Below are 17792 nucleotides of genomic sequence, written 5' to 3'. Positions count from 1 at the left end.
AAAGTAAGGCACCTGGTTCTAGGCACCACACCCAAGGAGAACATCATTCTCGTCAAGTTCTGTAAGAATTTAATGCATTGCAGTGAGGGCTCCTCTCCTTCTTCTAAACTCAAGGGAGCTTTCTTTAATAAAACCGGAATTCACACATTCAATCTAGCAAATCTTTACTGCACACCTACAAATGCAAATATATCTGTTCCTGTGTAGGGATACCAGTTCACAATATTCCAGATATAGTCTCACCAGGGACCTGCATAGTCAGAGAAAGGCATCTCTACTGTTCTACTTAAATCGTTCCGCAATAAATAAAGCCTAGTCTACTATTCACCTTTCTGATCGGTACTGTATCTGCATTATAACGTTCTCCTGGCCCTCTGAACACCAACGCCTCTAAAGCTCTCCTGTATGTATTATTCACAACCACATTGAATTGGGGTTTCACTTTAAGAAGCTGGTCTGACATGATGGCATGGTTATGTAAGGATCTTTAGCACACTTTTGTGTTTAGGCTTTGGAGTTCAATAAAATGCGTTACGGGTTTCATTAAACATAAAATGCCTCACTTCGTTTTATTTGCGAAAACCTACAATACTATCTGTTGTTATATTTCTCACCAGAATACTCCTGTATTCTAGTTTCCCTTTCTATTATCAATGACCTATTCTCTGCTGTATTCTGATATATTCCTAATCATTAGATATGCTGCTTATTTTGAACAAAATTTGAATTACTTTTTCCTTTGATCTAATACTATCTTCAGGTTTGCTTGTCGCAGTGACTGGACCATTTCATCTTTTACTTGCTGTAAAGCAAAATATGTGACTTATAAACTATACTTTTAAGTATTAAACATTGCTTGTTCACTGTCATGTCTGTTAATGCAGTTTTCCAATCTACCAGAATCAACTCGTTCCTCATCCCTTCCTAGTTTGCTTCATTCAGGTTTAAGATTGAACTGAATCATTTCCGATTTTAATGTAAAATTCTATCATATTATGTTCACTGTTCCCTAAGGCAACTTAACTAGCAGATCTTTAATTAAAACTTTCTCATTACAAAATACTACGCCATAGAGAGAAAAAAGATTCTTTTTAGATTCCAGGAATTCATGTTACACATTATTACTGGAAGTTTAGTTTATAGATCTATGTGTATTAAATTCTCATGTTTATTGTATTGATCATGAGTGCAAACCCTTGCAGTGAAATAGCATGTTGATCCACAATCTAGTGGTCCAGAAAAGATAATAGAGATTGGGTAAGAGCTAGACCAACAACAATAGCATCTACACACACTTAATTTGGATAAAAAGTCCTACCCCAGGGAGCACTAGAGGAGATTGTGGCAGAATTGAGAACAGAGATATGTCGCCTGTTATCAGCGGGTGTGACCACCCCCCCCATGTGATGGAGCTGATGGGGGAGGGACGGATTCCCCAAGGGGACGAAAAATACAGAGGGCTGTTGGCAGCAGGTGTCACGCCAGAAGGAGAGTGAGCCCCCGGGTACCTCAGCAGGGAGAGTCGTTGGGAAAACCTAGAAGAGACCCAGTGAGGGAACGGCCTGGTGTCTCTGGGGGAACACATTCCCAGCAATGTACCACGGAACCCCTGAAAGAAAACGGCCCAACTCCTGAAGGTTTAGTGGGTCCATGCTCCAGTGTGTCACGACGATTAGAGGGTTTTTGTGCTAAAGCCATACTCGACATGGAGTCGCAGGTCACGTTGTTGTACCGTTCGTTTTACAACCAGTATCTGAAGCATTTACCATTGACACCATTCAGGGCGCTGGAGATCTGGGGGATTAGTGCTCGTGATTATCCGTACGACGGTAATTTGTCAGTGAAGTTGGAGTTCTCGGAGGCCGATGTGGGAGTGTCTGAGCTCCTTGATACATTGGTGCTGGATTGTCTGGGCCCCATTGAGAAGGGCAGCATTTCAATTCTGGTGGGGACCAACACCCCTCTTGTGAGGAGGCTCATGGGGGCCTGCAAGGAGAAGGCTGGTGAGAGTTTACTGGGAACATTGTCCATGTACCTGGGGTTTCGAGCTGCTTTTGAGGAAGTGCGTGGCAGCATTGGGCCGGATACTGAACTTAAGCGAGGGACTGTGTGGTTCACCCAGTCGAAGCCAGTGGTGGTACAGCCCGAGGAAGTAGCGAGAGTGATGGGGACCCCCAAATTTCCCAGAGTGCCTGAGGAGAGAAGCCCTCTTAGTGGACGCTCCGGAAGACCATGGGGGGAGTCAGGATTTCCTGCTGGGGGACTGGTGAGGCCTGAATTGCAGAAGCCCTCGGATATACAGAAACGCAGGATGGCAGTGATTGTCAGTAACACTACGAAGAGGGAGGTCACCTTCAAGCGGGTGATGCCCCGGCGCATTTGTTCCCGGTGATGGTAATGTCTAGTGCCCCTGTGAGACACGCCGGGGAGGAACTATTGGAAAAGGGGAGAAAGTTGACCGCTGAGTCATTCAACTGGGGACTCTCTGGTTCCTGCGGTTGGAAGAGAAGGCTGGTAGAGAAGATGTTGAAGCTGGAAGGTGTTTTTCCCAATTGTAACTCTTGCTTTGGCTAGCGGCTTAATATAGGGGGCGATAGCCCCCAGCCCGGCCAAACTTAAGAAATCTTGTTTGGGTGGATGCTGCGCAGTATGTCCCCTGTTACAAATCAGTACCCCGAAATAGCAAACAGTACACAATATACAATTAAACGATTAAGCTTTATAATTCTTACTTTGACTATATGGTTAGTAAAGAAATGAAAAAAGAGAAAAAAAGGGGCCCAATCTTATTAAACAGCCTGTTGCGCAATGTTGGAGCTCACTGATAAGCCGATCGTCCACCATCGACCTCCTCCGATCGTCACTGCCCTTCAGATCCTCGTTCCAAGTCCACCCCGTCCAGCGGTCTACCAACTCTCTCCATTTGCGTCTTCTCTCCTCATCTCTCCCCGGCAATAGACTGCGAAAATCTCTCTTCCAGACTCACAAGATAGAACAACAGCATTCCAAACCCAGTTATCTCTAGTTATAACCCAAACATTGCTGCTACAGAGAAACCATTACATTATCAGTGAAACCTTACAGCATGTTACACAGCAGTGAAACCCTACAGCATGTTAAAACTGCATCACAGAGAAAAGGTGAAATCTGATTTGAATGAGGAGATGTCAGGAGAGAAAACTAACACCATAGCCAATGAAATGTGTATTGTAAAAAGCCTTTGAATGAAAAGAAAATGATGGAATGGTTTAAGAAGGAGATTTGGAGCTTGATTGGTTACAGATAGAGAATGAGAATACTGAATAGATATAAAGAGGAAGATGGGATTAATATATTTAAAACATTGGGGCGCTCAAAACCAAATTATGTCTGTAAAGACCAGAGGGTCGGGATTGGTGTGAATTAGTGGATAAATGGGTTATGGAGAAATGAAGCCCATTCATTTACATAGCATTAGATGCTCCATATCACTTATCAGAAGACACTATTTTAACTACAAATTCATTTTCTATTACAAATACCCACTAGAAATAGTGAAGCAAAGATAGCCCTTACAATTTTATTTGAGCGGAGCTGGGAAATGGCTGCTGTTGGGGCATGGCATGAAGTCAAAAATTATTACCAATGATCCACAAAATCATCTATATTCATAGGACAGAAGGACAAATGAACCAATGTCTGTGTCCTCCACGGGATTAAGGTTTATGCATTTTCATTTGAGCCGCATTCATATGCCCAAAGCTAGACAGGCAATATAAGCACTCTATTGAAAGCTTTGTCATGGAAGAGATTAGCAAGTAGACAGAGGAAAGAATTGAAAGAGGTGCTCAAATCCGTCTTAAAGAAATAAAATCCATCCATTTGGCTTCTGGGATCTCTGGCCGTTGACTGCTTCTCGTGAAGAAGTGGCATTTGGGATGGCAAAGGGAGTATCAAGGCCATACATTGGGAGAACAGCATTCTGTGTGGCAGGAGGAATGAACTACTTCACCACCTCCTGCCTCTTCAGTTGTTCCTATCCTATCTGTGGAAGGGTTTGAGGTTCCAACATTGGCCTTATTAACCACTCAAAATCCACAAAACCTAGAAGTAAGTCATCCTTGACTCCAAGGGACTGCGAAGTTGAAATATGGGCCAAGTATGAGGTCAGCATAGCATTCTTTAAGTAAAAGCATATTCATCTTATATGCGAGTGTGAGCTTGCAGTAAAAGACTACCAAAACCTCTGGAATAACTCCCTCACAATACCCATCCAATTATTGCAAGAATTATTTGTTAAGTGACTTCACTGCTCTACAGCTGGAAGTATACTGCTGTATCATCCCAAGACTCCTCTGGAGTTGGTTGTCGAGGTCGAACTGCCAGGGTAGGTACTGACAACCACAAGAATTGGTAATAGATCGACAGGGCGTACATCTCTCTGAAACTGCTTTGTTAGGTTGTGACACAAACTAATACCACAGCACTATTTTAAGGTCCTCATTTTCATATTTCCTGATATTACTGGCTGTGAGAATTCTTCAAGCTGATTGGCTGCTAGCTTAACTTGATGTCATCATGGTTTGTGGGCTTTGGAGTTACCCAACCGCCAAATGAGAATTAAATTAATCTGAGATGATAAAATTACTGGATTTTGTTGGTAATTTTGTTGAGCATCAGAATTGGCCAATATTATTATTTAACAGATTGTAAAACCCAGACAGTCATGTTTCCCCTAAGCACTAATTTCCTCCTTACCACCCGTGCTCTCTCACACTATTGAACTACCTGAATGAACATATACAAAGTTACATTTGCATTAATAATACTTCCCTCATATAAAAGTGAAGCCAATTAGCAAACTGCACTGAGATCAGAAAACTGACATAACGTTTCATGGAACAATGACCAAATTGTTTCTACATATGGAATGTGAGAACAAATGCTTGCATAATTTTTCCAGTGAGCGGTCAATGCCAGAGATACCCCAGCTACTTTTTTTTTAGTTTTTTTTTCCTGTTTTGGACCAACAAAAGAAACGCAAGGAACAAAAGAAATGCACACATCCTTCATGACTAATCAGAGGTACAGCAAAGCTAGATTTAAAATCTTCATTCGCCAAAAGGTGGAGCAGTACAACTTGTGTTGCCACCGAATAGGAAATATCAAGATTCAACGCCCAACCCACCAATTCAAACACTGATGCTGTTGATAAGGTCCCAAGAGGGTGCACTGAGACTGTCTGGAGGAAACGGGCTTTTACGGTACAGAAGACAGAGATAACTTGAACGTGACATATCAGAATTCTGAAAGGTTCCTGCTCCTTTCACAAGGGTAACGAGTGTTAACACAACTAATGCTAAGCTGCTTGTGTAGACTTGCTTCCTAACTCAACTCAGTTACTCATTTCCTTTTCTGCAGGTTGAACCTTGCCTGGGCCTAACAGATTTCTAGCTTTCTCTCTCGGGCATGTTTTGTTGAACAACTGGATTTATTTTGTTGATCTTTTTCCAGACATCAACTTGTAAAAATATTGCACAATTTATATCTAATAACTTTCTGAGAGATTAATCTGTTCAAATCCTATGGTTGAAAATCACCTCATAGCTGAGTTTTATTTTATATCAAGTCACCACATTAAAAAAGGTTAAATGTAACCAAATTAAATGTGTGAACTTAAAAAGATAATCATATTAATCTCACTTTAAAGCAAATGTTTTAATGAAATTGGAAATTTCTGCATAGATGTTTATGGTTTATGTTTTCCTTAAGATTAATAAGAAAAAGAAAAGACGTCATCATTGGAGGCGAGAAGAAGATTCCAAATGGTATTTTAGAAGAACAAGGTAATTTGAGTTGTTTTTTTTGCTGCAAATATGAAATATAAACAGGAAACATATAGTTATTTTCTTTATCAGCAATCAAGTTGAAGGAAAATGTTAGTCAAAGTTCTAGGAAAAGGACATTCTCTGAAATTGAATATCTGTCCGTTCAACCTAATGAAACAAACAAACTCCCATCCAACCTGTAACCTTTTCTTTAAATTGAGATGGACAGATGTACCAGATGAATATATGTGTATTTCCACTTTGATTTTATACTTTTGAGTTTTGCGTTTCAGCTATATTTCAAATCTGGATTTAAAATACATACTGAGGCATGTTGAGATATAAACTGAGTTGTTGACAATGGCTGACGCAAGTTATGCACAGCATAACCCTCGTGCTTCAAAACCACACAGGAATGGCCTGCAATCATACTTAAAGCTTGTTGCATTTCCTGCTACTAATTAATCAAGTAAACCAGACAAGAGAGTGGCAAATGTCTCTGTATACGAAATGATTATTCTTGGTAAAATGCATTCTGTTTCAAAAACATTACCCAACTTTAAAAAATTATTTTATAGAAGGTTGTCTACAGAGCAGGCACCCAGAGATTAATTTTTGAGTGTGAAATCGCACATAGGATGTGATCTTGTTCTTATAGTCCTTGAGGCATATAACGTCATCTTTAATTACCTATTTCATTGGGTATATTTAAAGTCATTGAGTATATTTATAGTGCAGTTTGATAGATTCTTGATTAGTAAGGGTGCTAAAGGTGACGGGGAGAAGGGAGGAGAATGGGGTTAAAAGAGATAATAAATCAGCCATGATGGAGTGGCAGAGCAGACTCAGTGGGCTGAAGGTCTAATTCTGCTCCTATATCTTATGGTCTTATGGTCTTTCCTGTACATGAAGTGTCCAAACATGGCATGAATTATGCAAGGGGAACATCCATCTGAGAACAGCACCCAACTACTGATTTCCCTATGAAAATAAATCACAGAAATATAATTAATATTTAGTGTAGATGACATTCGAGAAAAGAGGACTTCATACCACGGTGTGTCCTGCACCTAAGCCATTGAAATGGATCATAGAAACATTACAGTACAGAAGGGTGTCGTTCAACCCATCACTTCTACTAGAGCACATCACTAACTCCACCAAATGGCCCTTTGTCCAAAGCTTTGCAGAATTTACTCCAGCATATATTTATCCACTTCCCTCTTGAACGTCATAAGGGAATCTGCTTGGAACCTAATGTAAAGAAGTGTAAGGTCAAACACTTTGGTTGGAAAAATTAAAATGCAGACCATTATCTAAATGAAGAGAGACTGCACATAAATAAAATAAGGAGGGATTTAGTTGTTTTTGTGCATGAAACATGTAGATGCAGCAAATATGATCTCTGTTTCCATCTGCCCCAGACAAAGGAAACATCACCCCTGGATCTTCTTGGTCAAACCTGTGAGGATTTTATGTTTCAATGAGACCATCTCTAATTCTGATACAAGGAATTAGATTTTTTTTCTAAATGGGCTTTTTTAAACCTCTAACAGCAACATTGTAATTAAAATTGATTCCAAAGAAATTGTCAAAGAGTGAAAACATTTTGAGTTACACCCTGCTACTTCATGGTCGTAAAATAAGTGTAATTTCCATGCAAGGGCATTTTACAGCACAGGAGGCATGAAACCAGCATTCCTGAAGGCTTTGAAGTAGGCCTTTTATTCTTGTCTCATAAAGCAATTAGCAGGCATTTGAGAACGCTGTTAAGGCTGTAGTGCTGTAACGTTAGAATATATGAACATAACAAAGGGTGGGATGGTAGTGTAGCGGTTAGCACAACGTTTTCAGTACCAGCGACACAGGTTCAATTCCAGCTGCTGTCTGTAAGGAGATTGTATGCTCTCTGGGTGCTCCAGTTTCCTCCCACAGTCCAAAGATGTATCGGTTCGTAGGTTAAATGGTCATTGTAAATTGTCCTGTAGTTAGGCTGGGATTAAATTGGGGAATTGCTGGGCGGCGCAGCTCGAAGGGCTGGAAGGGCCTACTCCACATATCTCAATAAGTTTAACACAAAATAAATAAATAAAAGAAGCAAGAGTAGATCCTTTCACCTTTTGTGCCTCCGCTGCTGTTCAATAAGATTATGGCAGATCTTTAACCTCACTGCCGCTTTCCTGCACTAATACACATCTGGAGTACTATGTATGGGTCTGGTCTCCTTCCCTAAGAAAGGATTCACATCTGTCTGATAGAGGTGCTCACCAATTTAGCATCTGGATGAGAGAGTTTGTTGTCTGGGGATGGATTCGGCAGACTGGACTTGTGGAAGAATAAGGCTGGCCTTACTGAAGCAGACAAAATTCTGATGAAGTCTGACAGAATAAATGCAAGGATGATGTTTCCCAGGCTGGGGTGCCTAAGAACAAGGATCACAGTGCCAAAATAAGAAGTCAGCCATTCAGAACGAGTATGAGAAAAAAGTTCTTCAGCTGTAGAGTAGCTAACCTTTGGAAATCCCTACCTGAGTGGGTTGTGGAGGTTCAATCACAAAATACATTAAAAGCAGATTTTTGGATATTAATTAATTGGATATTTTTGGAAGGTAAAAGGCAGCTTGACAGATGATAAGATGCATAGTTAGAGTGGAAAACCAGTGCCTTTTTCCCAGGGCAGCCAGTAGCTAATATATGAGGACATACTTTTAAGGTGATTGGAGAAAAGTATGGGGGGGAGTCACAGGTAAGTGTTTTTACGCAGAGAGTGGTAAGCGTATGAAATGTACTGCAGGCATGGTGGGTAGAGGTAGATACATTCGGGACATTTAAGAGATTCTTATGTAGGCACGTGGATGAAAGAAAAATGGAGAGTACTTGGGAGGGAAGGATTAGCGTACCAAAACCAAAGCTGCTGAGAGATTGAGTGAGAGATTTAACACTGTATGATGTACTTCCAAATAAATGAGTCCCAGGTCAAACAAAGTATATTTGATCCTCTCTTACAAAACCAACAAAGACAAGCATTCAAAAATAGCAATAATGAAATTAACGATATTAACGAAGTTTGCAGAATTAGTGATATAAGTGTAATAGCAAAGTTAGCAGTCAACAGAAAAATATTCATCCCCTGCTCAGTCTTTCTCTAACTAATCTAACGGCACAAAGGGTGACTATACTCATTACCTCTGCTAGGCCCAAACCTATGTGACAAATTACTGTTCCTCAAAGTAAAACTCGCAGCTGGAAGTGCAATACAGATGGAAAATAGATACCATAGCTCCTGCAATTGGATTGAGTGAACCTCCACAAACCGCTCAGGTAGAGATTTCCAAAGGTTAGAAGTCTGATAGAACATCATGGGCCAAAGGACCTGTACCGTGTCCTACTGTTCTGTGTCGTGTGTTTAAGGGAACCAGGGGATATGGGATCAGTGCAGGAAAGTGTAAAACATCAGGCACCATTGTATTGAATAACAAAACAGGCGTGAAGGCCGAAAGAGATGACTGTTTCTGCTTCTCACATTCTTAAGGTCTTATAAATTGAGGCTAGGTTACCGTCCTATAAGGGCCTATCTAGGATGGTGTTTATTGAGTGTTTGAGATGAGAAGGATGCAGGCATTTTCATATGGAAAAGAGGGAGCAGGTAAAAGTGGCATTTTGGAAACATTTGGAAGATTGAATATTAAAAGGCAAATTGGAGAGGACTATATATATAAAACAACAATCTCCAAATTAGTGATTATCAGGGCTCCCGTCTGCAATTGGGTTGCTTTACTCTGCAGTTGAAAGATGTTAGCATGTATATTACTCTGTGTGTGTGTGTGTGAGTGTGTGTGTGTGTGTGTGTGAGTGTGTGTGTGTGTGTGTGTGTGTGTGTGGTCTGCTGTGGTTGTATGGTTGTTAAAATGTCAGTCTGCATTGGTAAGTTTCAAAAGGTGCATTAGAATTCTGAAATTACTCACATTTAATGATCTGTAATAGAAAAGTCATCGTGATTTGCATCTCCAGGTCCATTGCTCAACACCATTTTATCATACCTTTTTATGATCTCACCAATTTGTACATTTATGAAACTTAATTCATAAATATTAACTGATACATAAAGAACAATAGAGTCTTATACAATGAGATTTCTAAATTAACAGGAATGATCAAACCCGTATTGTCTTATTTTTTTCCGCAAGACAAGATTAACACATTTCTCTTAGCATACTTTTTGTTCTGATTATATTTCATATAATCGACATCAGTGAATATATTGTACAAATGTGACTGAGATCAAATTAACATTTTATTACACACTTTATAGGCCTGTGACAAAAATTAAACGTTTTAGAGAAAAAGATGATGAAATCATCATCTCTTTAATAATGAAATCTTTCATTTTATTTCCTTGTTCCATCTCTTGGGAAAAATCATAGAAGTTTAATTGACAGTACCAACCTCAGATTCATTCTTTTTGAGGCAAAACTAACTATCATACTAAATTAGGGATTCTAGAAAGTGCTTGCTTTTATAGTTAATATTGTAATATTAATTAGATGTTGCTGGGGATGAGTTCTGCAATCACATTGCCCAGGTTTTCACCTCTTTAATTATTCCTGAATCTTCAATGTTTTGATCTATCCAGGCAACACAAGGAGCTGAATGAAAAAAATTGAAGCTTTTCTAAAAAAAATTCTCCCCATGTTCAAAGCTATTTGACACTCGCCCTGATCTATCCAATAACCTAGCTAGACAGATAGCACCTCTGTCTGTGAATTCCCTAAGCAATCAAAAGCACTCATGTATAAGCAAATTTGGACTTCATCTACCTGCTTCATATCTGGAAAGGTATAGCCTAAACTAGAGCTGCTATATGTGGATCTATCTGTAGGAATCACTCACTAACTGTGTATTTGAAGTGACAAAACATGATGTTGGGTTAGCACCAGCAATAACAGATCTATATTGCTAACTGAGCCACTTGCTTAAATTTAGTTTTGTTTAAACTAGTATGCTAAAGTAACTTTTAAGAACAATTCTCACATAGCTGGATCTGCCAATAATCTAGTTAAGCAAAACCTGCTCAATTGTTTCACAGAATTTTGTTACTCATTAATTCAGTCAACCAACATTTGTTCTTAATATAGCACAATTCCACCTTACATACAGAAAATAATGACAGGTAATTCAAGCACTGAGCATGTGACCCATTCTCATCACACTGAGCTTTGATCAGTGCTGAGATCTATAGGTGCTAAAACCATCAAACTATCATTGTCTATATGCATTAAGAAATTTGAATAGAAAAGCCATTTTGTGAACAATTAGATTGCACCACTGAGACACTGGCTGGAGTACAGTAGACTTTTGCCCAATGTCAGGTGGGCATCTAAAGACATGATCCAGAACACAGCAGCTGACAGAAACTAGTTGCAAAAAAATTTAGCCTCTGTTTTCAGCTCACAATAAACAGCATGCCCACCCTGCAGCAAGAGTCCTCACAGGGACATAGACGTTTTGCTGACAATCTCTGTTTTTCTGGGTTAAACACTATCTGCCATTTCTCAGCCCATGAAGCTTTTTACACTACTGCTAAGGAGAGTGCTCCTTACGGTCTAACCTGACTTATTTGCATAGTTTGTCTTCTCTTGCACACCGGTGGCTTGCCATTCTTGATCTATACTGTATAGTTCTTTGTAATTTCTATTGAATTTCCTTTTTCCTGTAAAATTTCCTGCAAGAAAATGAATCTCAAGGTAGTATATGGTAACATATATGTACTATGATAATAGATTTACTTTGTAATTTGAACTTTGAAATACCATAACAAATGCAAGCTCTGCAGGGTACTGCGGACAGCCCAGCGCATCTGTAGAATTGAACTTCCCACTATTCAGGACCTTTACAAAGACAAGTGTGTAAAAAGGGCCCGAAGGATCACTGGGGACCCGAGTCACCCCAATCACAAACTATTCCAGCTGTTACCATCTGGGAAACGGTACCACAGCATAAAAGCCAGGACCAACAGGCTCCGGGACAGCTTTTTCCACCAGGCCATCAGAATGATTAATTCATGCTGATACAATTGTATTTCTATGTTATATTGACTCTCCTGTGTCCATACTATTTATTATAAATTACTATTAATTATACATTGCACATTTAGACAGAGACATAACATGAAGATTTTTACTTCTCATGTATATGTAGGATGTAAGAAATAAAGTCAATTCAACTCAATACCTGCTGTTCAGAAGTTTAACCACATGGTTCATTATTAAAGCAATTCTTTAGAACAATTTCTCATTATTTGTGGGTCACCTGATGGGGTGCTGGCACTACTGTGGTACACTTTCAGCATACCCAGAAAGGGACTACATCACCTTCAGGACAATGATGGGCACTATCAAATACAAGTAAAATTGGTAGGCATTGCACTGAGTACCATACACTGACTGTACACTGAACAGGGACTTGAATTCTGCATGCGGAAGGAAATATACTTAAGGATGATGGAAGTCTAAACTTCAATCAATTATAGATTTTTATTGACTTTAAGTCAAGAAGCTAATCTTTCACATGTAGTAAGGCAAATGGAAAATTCAACACGCACTGCAAAATTTCTCAAGTTAAAAATCAGAGGTGTATAAACAAATTTGCACTACATGGACCAACGAGTCGAGATGTTTCCTCTAATGTGTTATTGATTCTTGCACTCATATTCATTCCACGTTTTTGTGACAAAAATAGGCTTTGATTTATTCACTAACACAGAAATATCTTCCATTATTTGTAATGTTGTATTAAACTTGTCAATCAATTTTTGATCAAGCAGAGCAACAGACAGTGATGCTACTTAACCGATCGCCCGCAATATTTAAGAGGTACCCACCTATTCCACTAGAAGCCTTGGAACATGAAGTCCAGAAACGCTCAGCTGATGAGTGCAAACTTTTTCGGGAGGAATTCAATGTGAGTCTTTATGTGATTATTTAATAAAGTAAAAGAACTGCAGAATAAGTGCATTTTGGCTCTAGTTTGGAATACTGCAAGCACAGAGGACAGCTTTGTTTTTTTTTCCATAACTTGTTTTCTCAGTTTCGCAAGCTTCTGTAAAAGTTAATTTAACACTTAGACTTGTATTTTCATTAAATTGTGGACTTCTTAGAATTAAAAAGTGATCAGATTTGATTCTGCACCAAAGAGTGTTCTTCAGAGGAAATTCTTGTCCATTGAAGAGTTGGCCTGTTGGATCAGTGACACAAAGCTGTAACAGAGTGAAATGCAAATATGAAGCTATATGCTTTCGCTTAGAAAGTTTCTGACCTTGCTGTTTTGTTCAATAAAGCCACCAGAGCAGGATGAGATATTTGTTTAAAAGCCTGAAAGAAAATTCTTTCAGTGAGCCTCTACCATCTATTCATCTGTAATGTTCTTCTCTTATGGCATTGAAAGAAAAGTCTATGCCAGTAGTCAGTGCAATCTCATTAATCACTTTTTCTCCACTCATTTCCCTGTAAAGAATTGTCTCCCATATGCCCATAAACGCACCCTGATACTCCAACCACCCAACTACATTACAGTAGAAGTTTGATTGTATCCAGGTCCCTGAAGCCTTGAAGAAGCATATCACCTGCTGCACAACTGCATCAAATTGACAACAGAAGAGAACAATAGAACCAGGTAGCCCGTAAGGCCTTAAAACAGAATGAAAAACGTATCTTACTGATAATACTACCTTTAGTTAAGAAGTTATCATTCAACATTTTCTAATCTGCATAGTAGTAGGAATTTACATCCATTCCCTTTCACTCAGGCCTTAGATGAACAGGCACCAATTGAAGTAGGAATCCAACCGCAGCTACAGGTCCCAATACTTTCCTGTTACTATGGATAATAAGTGGCTACAATCACTCAAGCCCTGAAGATCCAATGGAACTCAATAAACAGAAGGAAAGACTTAACCGGCTGTCCTCTTCTTACTGCTAATTGGCCCTGGGCCCACTGCTTTAAGAAGGTCCCGAAGCTGAAGGAGAGTTTGATGTGGGTTTGAGATGGCAGTTCCAAGTGCAGGATGCAGGGCTAATCACTTTCTGGAAATGTAGCAAATGTGTAAGTGGTCCTCTTATATGTTGACTATTATTAATTTGCACCAATAAATATTAATAATTATTCATGTGATCAGATAAGTCACTGACATTATTTAAGATAGCTGTGCTTGACTAAAGTGATGACAGCAGGAACCCCATAACCTAGCCTGGGCTTGGTGAAAATCAACGAGGGGCTCTAGGCATACAGGATATACTGTAAGTGTCCTTAGTGGGTCCAATAGAGATTGACTGCTGTTAAAAATCAGCTAAGCAATGAACAAGTCTCAAGATAAACTTTGTCTTGATGGACTATGCCAAGGGTAACTCTGCGAAATAGGGTGTTATTTGGTCTGCATTCTGGAAGTCTGGTAATGACACAGTGCCTTTTCCATTTGGCTTGCCTCTGCAAGGTTTTAGAATGGATTTTTCTTTTTTTTTTGGCGTGTGCATGCGTACATATGTGTGTCTGTGTGCGTGCGTACGTGCGTGTGCGATGTTGGTGGGACGATGTCTTTTTCACGCCTTTACAAGGCGGGGAGCGAGAGAGAGAGAGACTGTGTGGCACACCACTCCTCACACAGACATTTCGCAATATTTTTCCCTTTCATTTTACGAGGTCGAGTTGCGATCTCGACACTCAACCCGGCACGGATGGAAAGCATACTCGGAAGCGGACCCGACTGGGTTTGAACCCGGGAACCTCCGTTCCAGAGTCCGGCGCTGATGTCATTGCGCCACCAGCCGGCCCTAGAATGGACTTTTCTCAGGGTGAAAGCCCCAGGCTGGTAAACTTGAGCAGTGCTACTCTCACACATTTTACCCTAATTTTTTTGTTCACAAATACGTTTTTGAATGACTTATTACTAGAAACGCAATATAATTTGTGTTTTATTATAGCATATACATTACAATTGGCTTCTTTACAATAAATTTATAGAAAAGCACTGGTGTGGAGCACAGAGAACCATTCGGCCTGTTGAGTCTACTGCCCGGTCTCACAGCAATTCCATCGATCATTTTCTTCCACAACCCATTCTCCCTCTCACCATCCACTTACATGGGAGGTAGTTTAGAGTTGCTAGTTAACCTACTCATCTTTGGGAGGAGACAGGAGCACTTGGACGAAACCCGCACTGTCATGGGGAAATAAACAAATCACACACAGGCGGCACCAGACACTAGCACCAAAACAAGTTTGCCAGAGCTGTAAAGCAGTAGCACCACCAGCTACTCAAATGTGTTGCTCTAGCTATCTAATCCTTCAGTGTTCTGCCACAGAATCTGCCAGTTGGAACACCACCAGCATGTTGCGAAACAGCAAATAACGAAGAGAACAAGGACAAAAACCGATACCCCAACATCCTGCCAGGTAAATATATTACCTTTATAACTCCGTCATATTTCCATTTTCCTAGACCAGCCTTTCATTTTACCTTCTACTGTTTCAAGCTATATTGTGAAAATGTAGCATATATCTGTGCTATATGGTCAAGATTTATATTGTGATCTTAATTAATTAATATACAATAAGAAATATGGATGCCTTTTATTAAGTGCCTCATGCTGTTAAGTTTTGTATATAGAAGAGAGATCAACAATTATTATTAGGAGTGAGTGTTAAAGAAATTTGGAAAATAAATTGCATTCATCTTGTTTAGATCTGGAGTAACTTTAAGAGGGCTTACTGAAGATAATGGATAGATTGAATACTATATGCTGGATAGATTAATACTGATTTGTTTTTAACCTCCTACTGCTTTGTGAAGTTTTAAATTTCTGTCACCTCAGTGTTCCAAAATGATGGCAGACGTAGGATATTGATCTAACTGAAATGTTGATTCAAACATAACTTTCATCTGAAGTGGAATTCATAGCAAATTTGTCCCAGAACAGAGGAAGAGGGATAAATTCACCAATCTATGATTATCAAGACAGCACATTTGATGTACTATTTGTAGTTGTATTTTGTGGAGAGGTTTATATTGATTTGTTTGGCAGTTGTTTGAAGATGTTTTGTACCATAGTAATATTAAATTCATTTTTGGACTTGTAATATCAATAACGTTATTGATTTGTAAACTTTCCTCCAGATGACAATTTCAGAGTGACTTTGACAGCTATAGATGGAGTGCCTGGCTCAGATTACATTAACGCCTCATACGTTGATGTAAGTGCTCATTCATTTTATTAAACCATTTAGCTCTAATCAACATATTGGCAAAAAAATATCTGTACATTAGATTAAGAAAAGTTACAGGATTTGTGTATCATAGTATCTTGATCACAGACATCGATTTTCTTCCCTCCTTAGGGTTATAAAGTGAAGAATAAATTCATAGCAGCTCAAGGTAAGATTCACTTATATCATTTGTCACTTTGTTCTTATATAATTCAGTTACAGATACAGTAATTTGAGAATTATAAATGTTAGATGACTAGTAATAATTACTTTGAGTAACATGAAATGATAAACACAACGTTTGCAGTGCTTGGCTCTGTGATCCCTCTCGTTCTCAAGGGATCAGTTCTGTTGCATCTCAATACGTGTTACATTTCATTGTGTATTTTGATGCCATATAAATGCCATTTTGATTAATGGCCAATGAATGAATGACATATGCTGACAATAATCCACAGAGTCAGCAATTCACTACCGCCACCGGCCTGCTCCTACGCTTTTGTGTTTGTACAGAATTACATATTTTGTATAAAGTGCAGCCAAAGGAAGATATTATTCGTAAATAAGTTCATAACACTGGGAGGGCTACATCATTCTTAGCTAGAGTAGATAATGAGTTAGAACCTGCTACTTTGAGAAGATATATAACCTTTATTTGAAACTTCAAGCATATTTAGGAGTCTCCAATTGAAAATATTTGCACATCTACACTGAGTAGAGGCTCTGTTTGCCTAGGACAGAGTCCAGCAATTCACAAATAATCCAGTTCAGAGTTCTTGGATACCAATAATGTCTCCAATGTATTCACACAGCTGTTGTTCAAGTTTATCAGATCTAATTGCCTGAATAGTTGGAACCACTATGCTTGCAGGGTAAGCTGAGCTAAATAGGAAGATCCCCACTTGTGACAGATTTTACATGTGAGTGTGGCTGATCAGTCCATCATCTTCAGTGTCCTGCAGTATTATAAAGTATATCTGAGTTATGAATCAATTACTAGCTTGATAATTAGAGTTGAGCTTTTCATTAATTTACAAACGTTTGTATATCACAAATGGTGGTGTCCTTCATTCACCTTTATTCTAGGGTTATTTCTTACCTCCTCCTGTCCTGTAAGGATAGTCACGAGTAGAACATCCTAGTAGTCTAGTTTGAGCCTTTGGCAGGTGTATGAGATGTGTCAGGAAATCTTCAACAGTGCTTTGGTGAGAACGCAACATACCATAATATACAAAGACACATCAGGCCAAATTATCCAGGGTCTGGCCTGTTGACCAAAGTACACAAAGGTTGTGCCCACCCAAAAACACCAACTCATTTGGAACACAGGGGAGCAGCCAAAATTACAGTAGCTGGATGCTAAGGCCCCACTTCCAGAAGATTCCAAAATGACCTGATGCTCTGTGATGGATTGCTGTTGTCAAAAGGCCTTTGGGGCAGATCTTAATACCTCTTATAGTCAGAGTCTTTTAAAAGCCATTCCAAAGAACTAAAATGACTAAAAAAGCAACAAATGTTAAATAAATTTTTTTTAAAAAGTTAATTTTAATGATAAGCACTATAAACATAACTGAAAATTAGAAAAAAATAAATTGGAGTTTGAATGGGGATCATAGGCCTGGTGTGGAATCACCAATGCCCATGAATGGAAAAGCCCATAAAAAGTGGTAGGTACTGCCCAGTCTATTCCAAGAAAAGCCCTCTCCACCACTGAGCACAGCTACAAAGA

At 39.2% G+C, this 17792-nt stretch overlaps 1 protein-coding gene across 7 annotated transcripts in view; it reads left to right on the top strand.

Moving 5' to 3' along the window:
* ptprea (protein tyrosine phosphatase receptor type Ea) overlaps positions 1 to 17792 on the top strand; it is a 302508-nt gene that overhangs the window by 237768 nt on the left and 46948 nt on the right. For 4 of the 7 annotated variants that reach the window (XM_072239403.1, XM_072239404.1, XM_072239401.1 and 1 more), the window contains 5 exons: positions 5752 to 5825; positions 12627 to 12766; positions 15163 to 15253; positions 15975 to 16051; positions 16196 to 16232. In XM_072239403.1, the coding sequence (XP_072095504.1) occupies positions 5752 to 5825; positions 12627 to 12766; positions 15163 to 15253; positions 15975 to 16051; positions 16196 to 16232 (419 nt within the window). Of the gene's footprint in view, positions 1 to 5135; positions 5244 to 5751; positions 5826 to 12626; positions 12767 to 15162; positions 15254 to 15974; positions 16052 to 16195; positions 16233 to 17792 lie in introns of those variants that run through there. The other 3 variants (XM_072239406.1, XM_072239405.1, XM_072239400.1) reach the window with 3 other exon arrangements.

Source organism: Mobula birostris, chromosome 21 (genome assembly GCF_030028105.1).
Source record: "Mobula birostris isolate sMobBir1 chromosome 21, sMobBir1.hap1, whole genome shotgun sequence".
NCBI classification, from domain to species: Eukaryota; Metazoa; Chordata; class Chondrichthyes; order Myliobatiformes; family Myliobatidae; genus Mobula; species Mobula birostris.
Note: the sequence above shows the minus strand (reverse complement) of the source record. Positions and strands in the feature narration are given on the sequence as shown.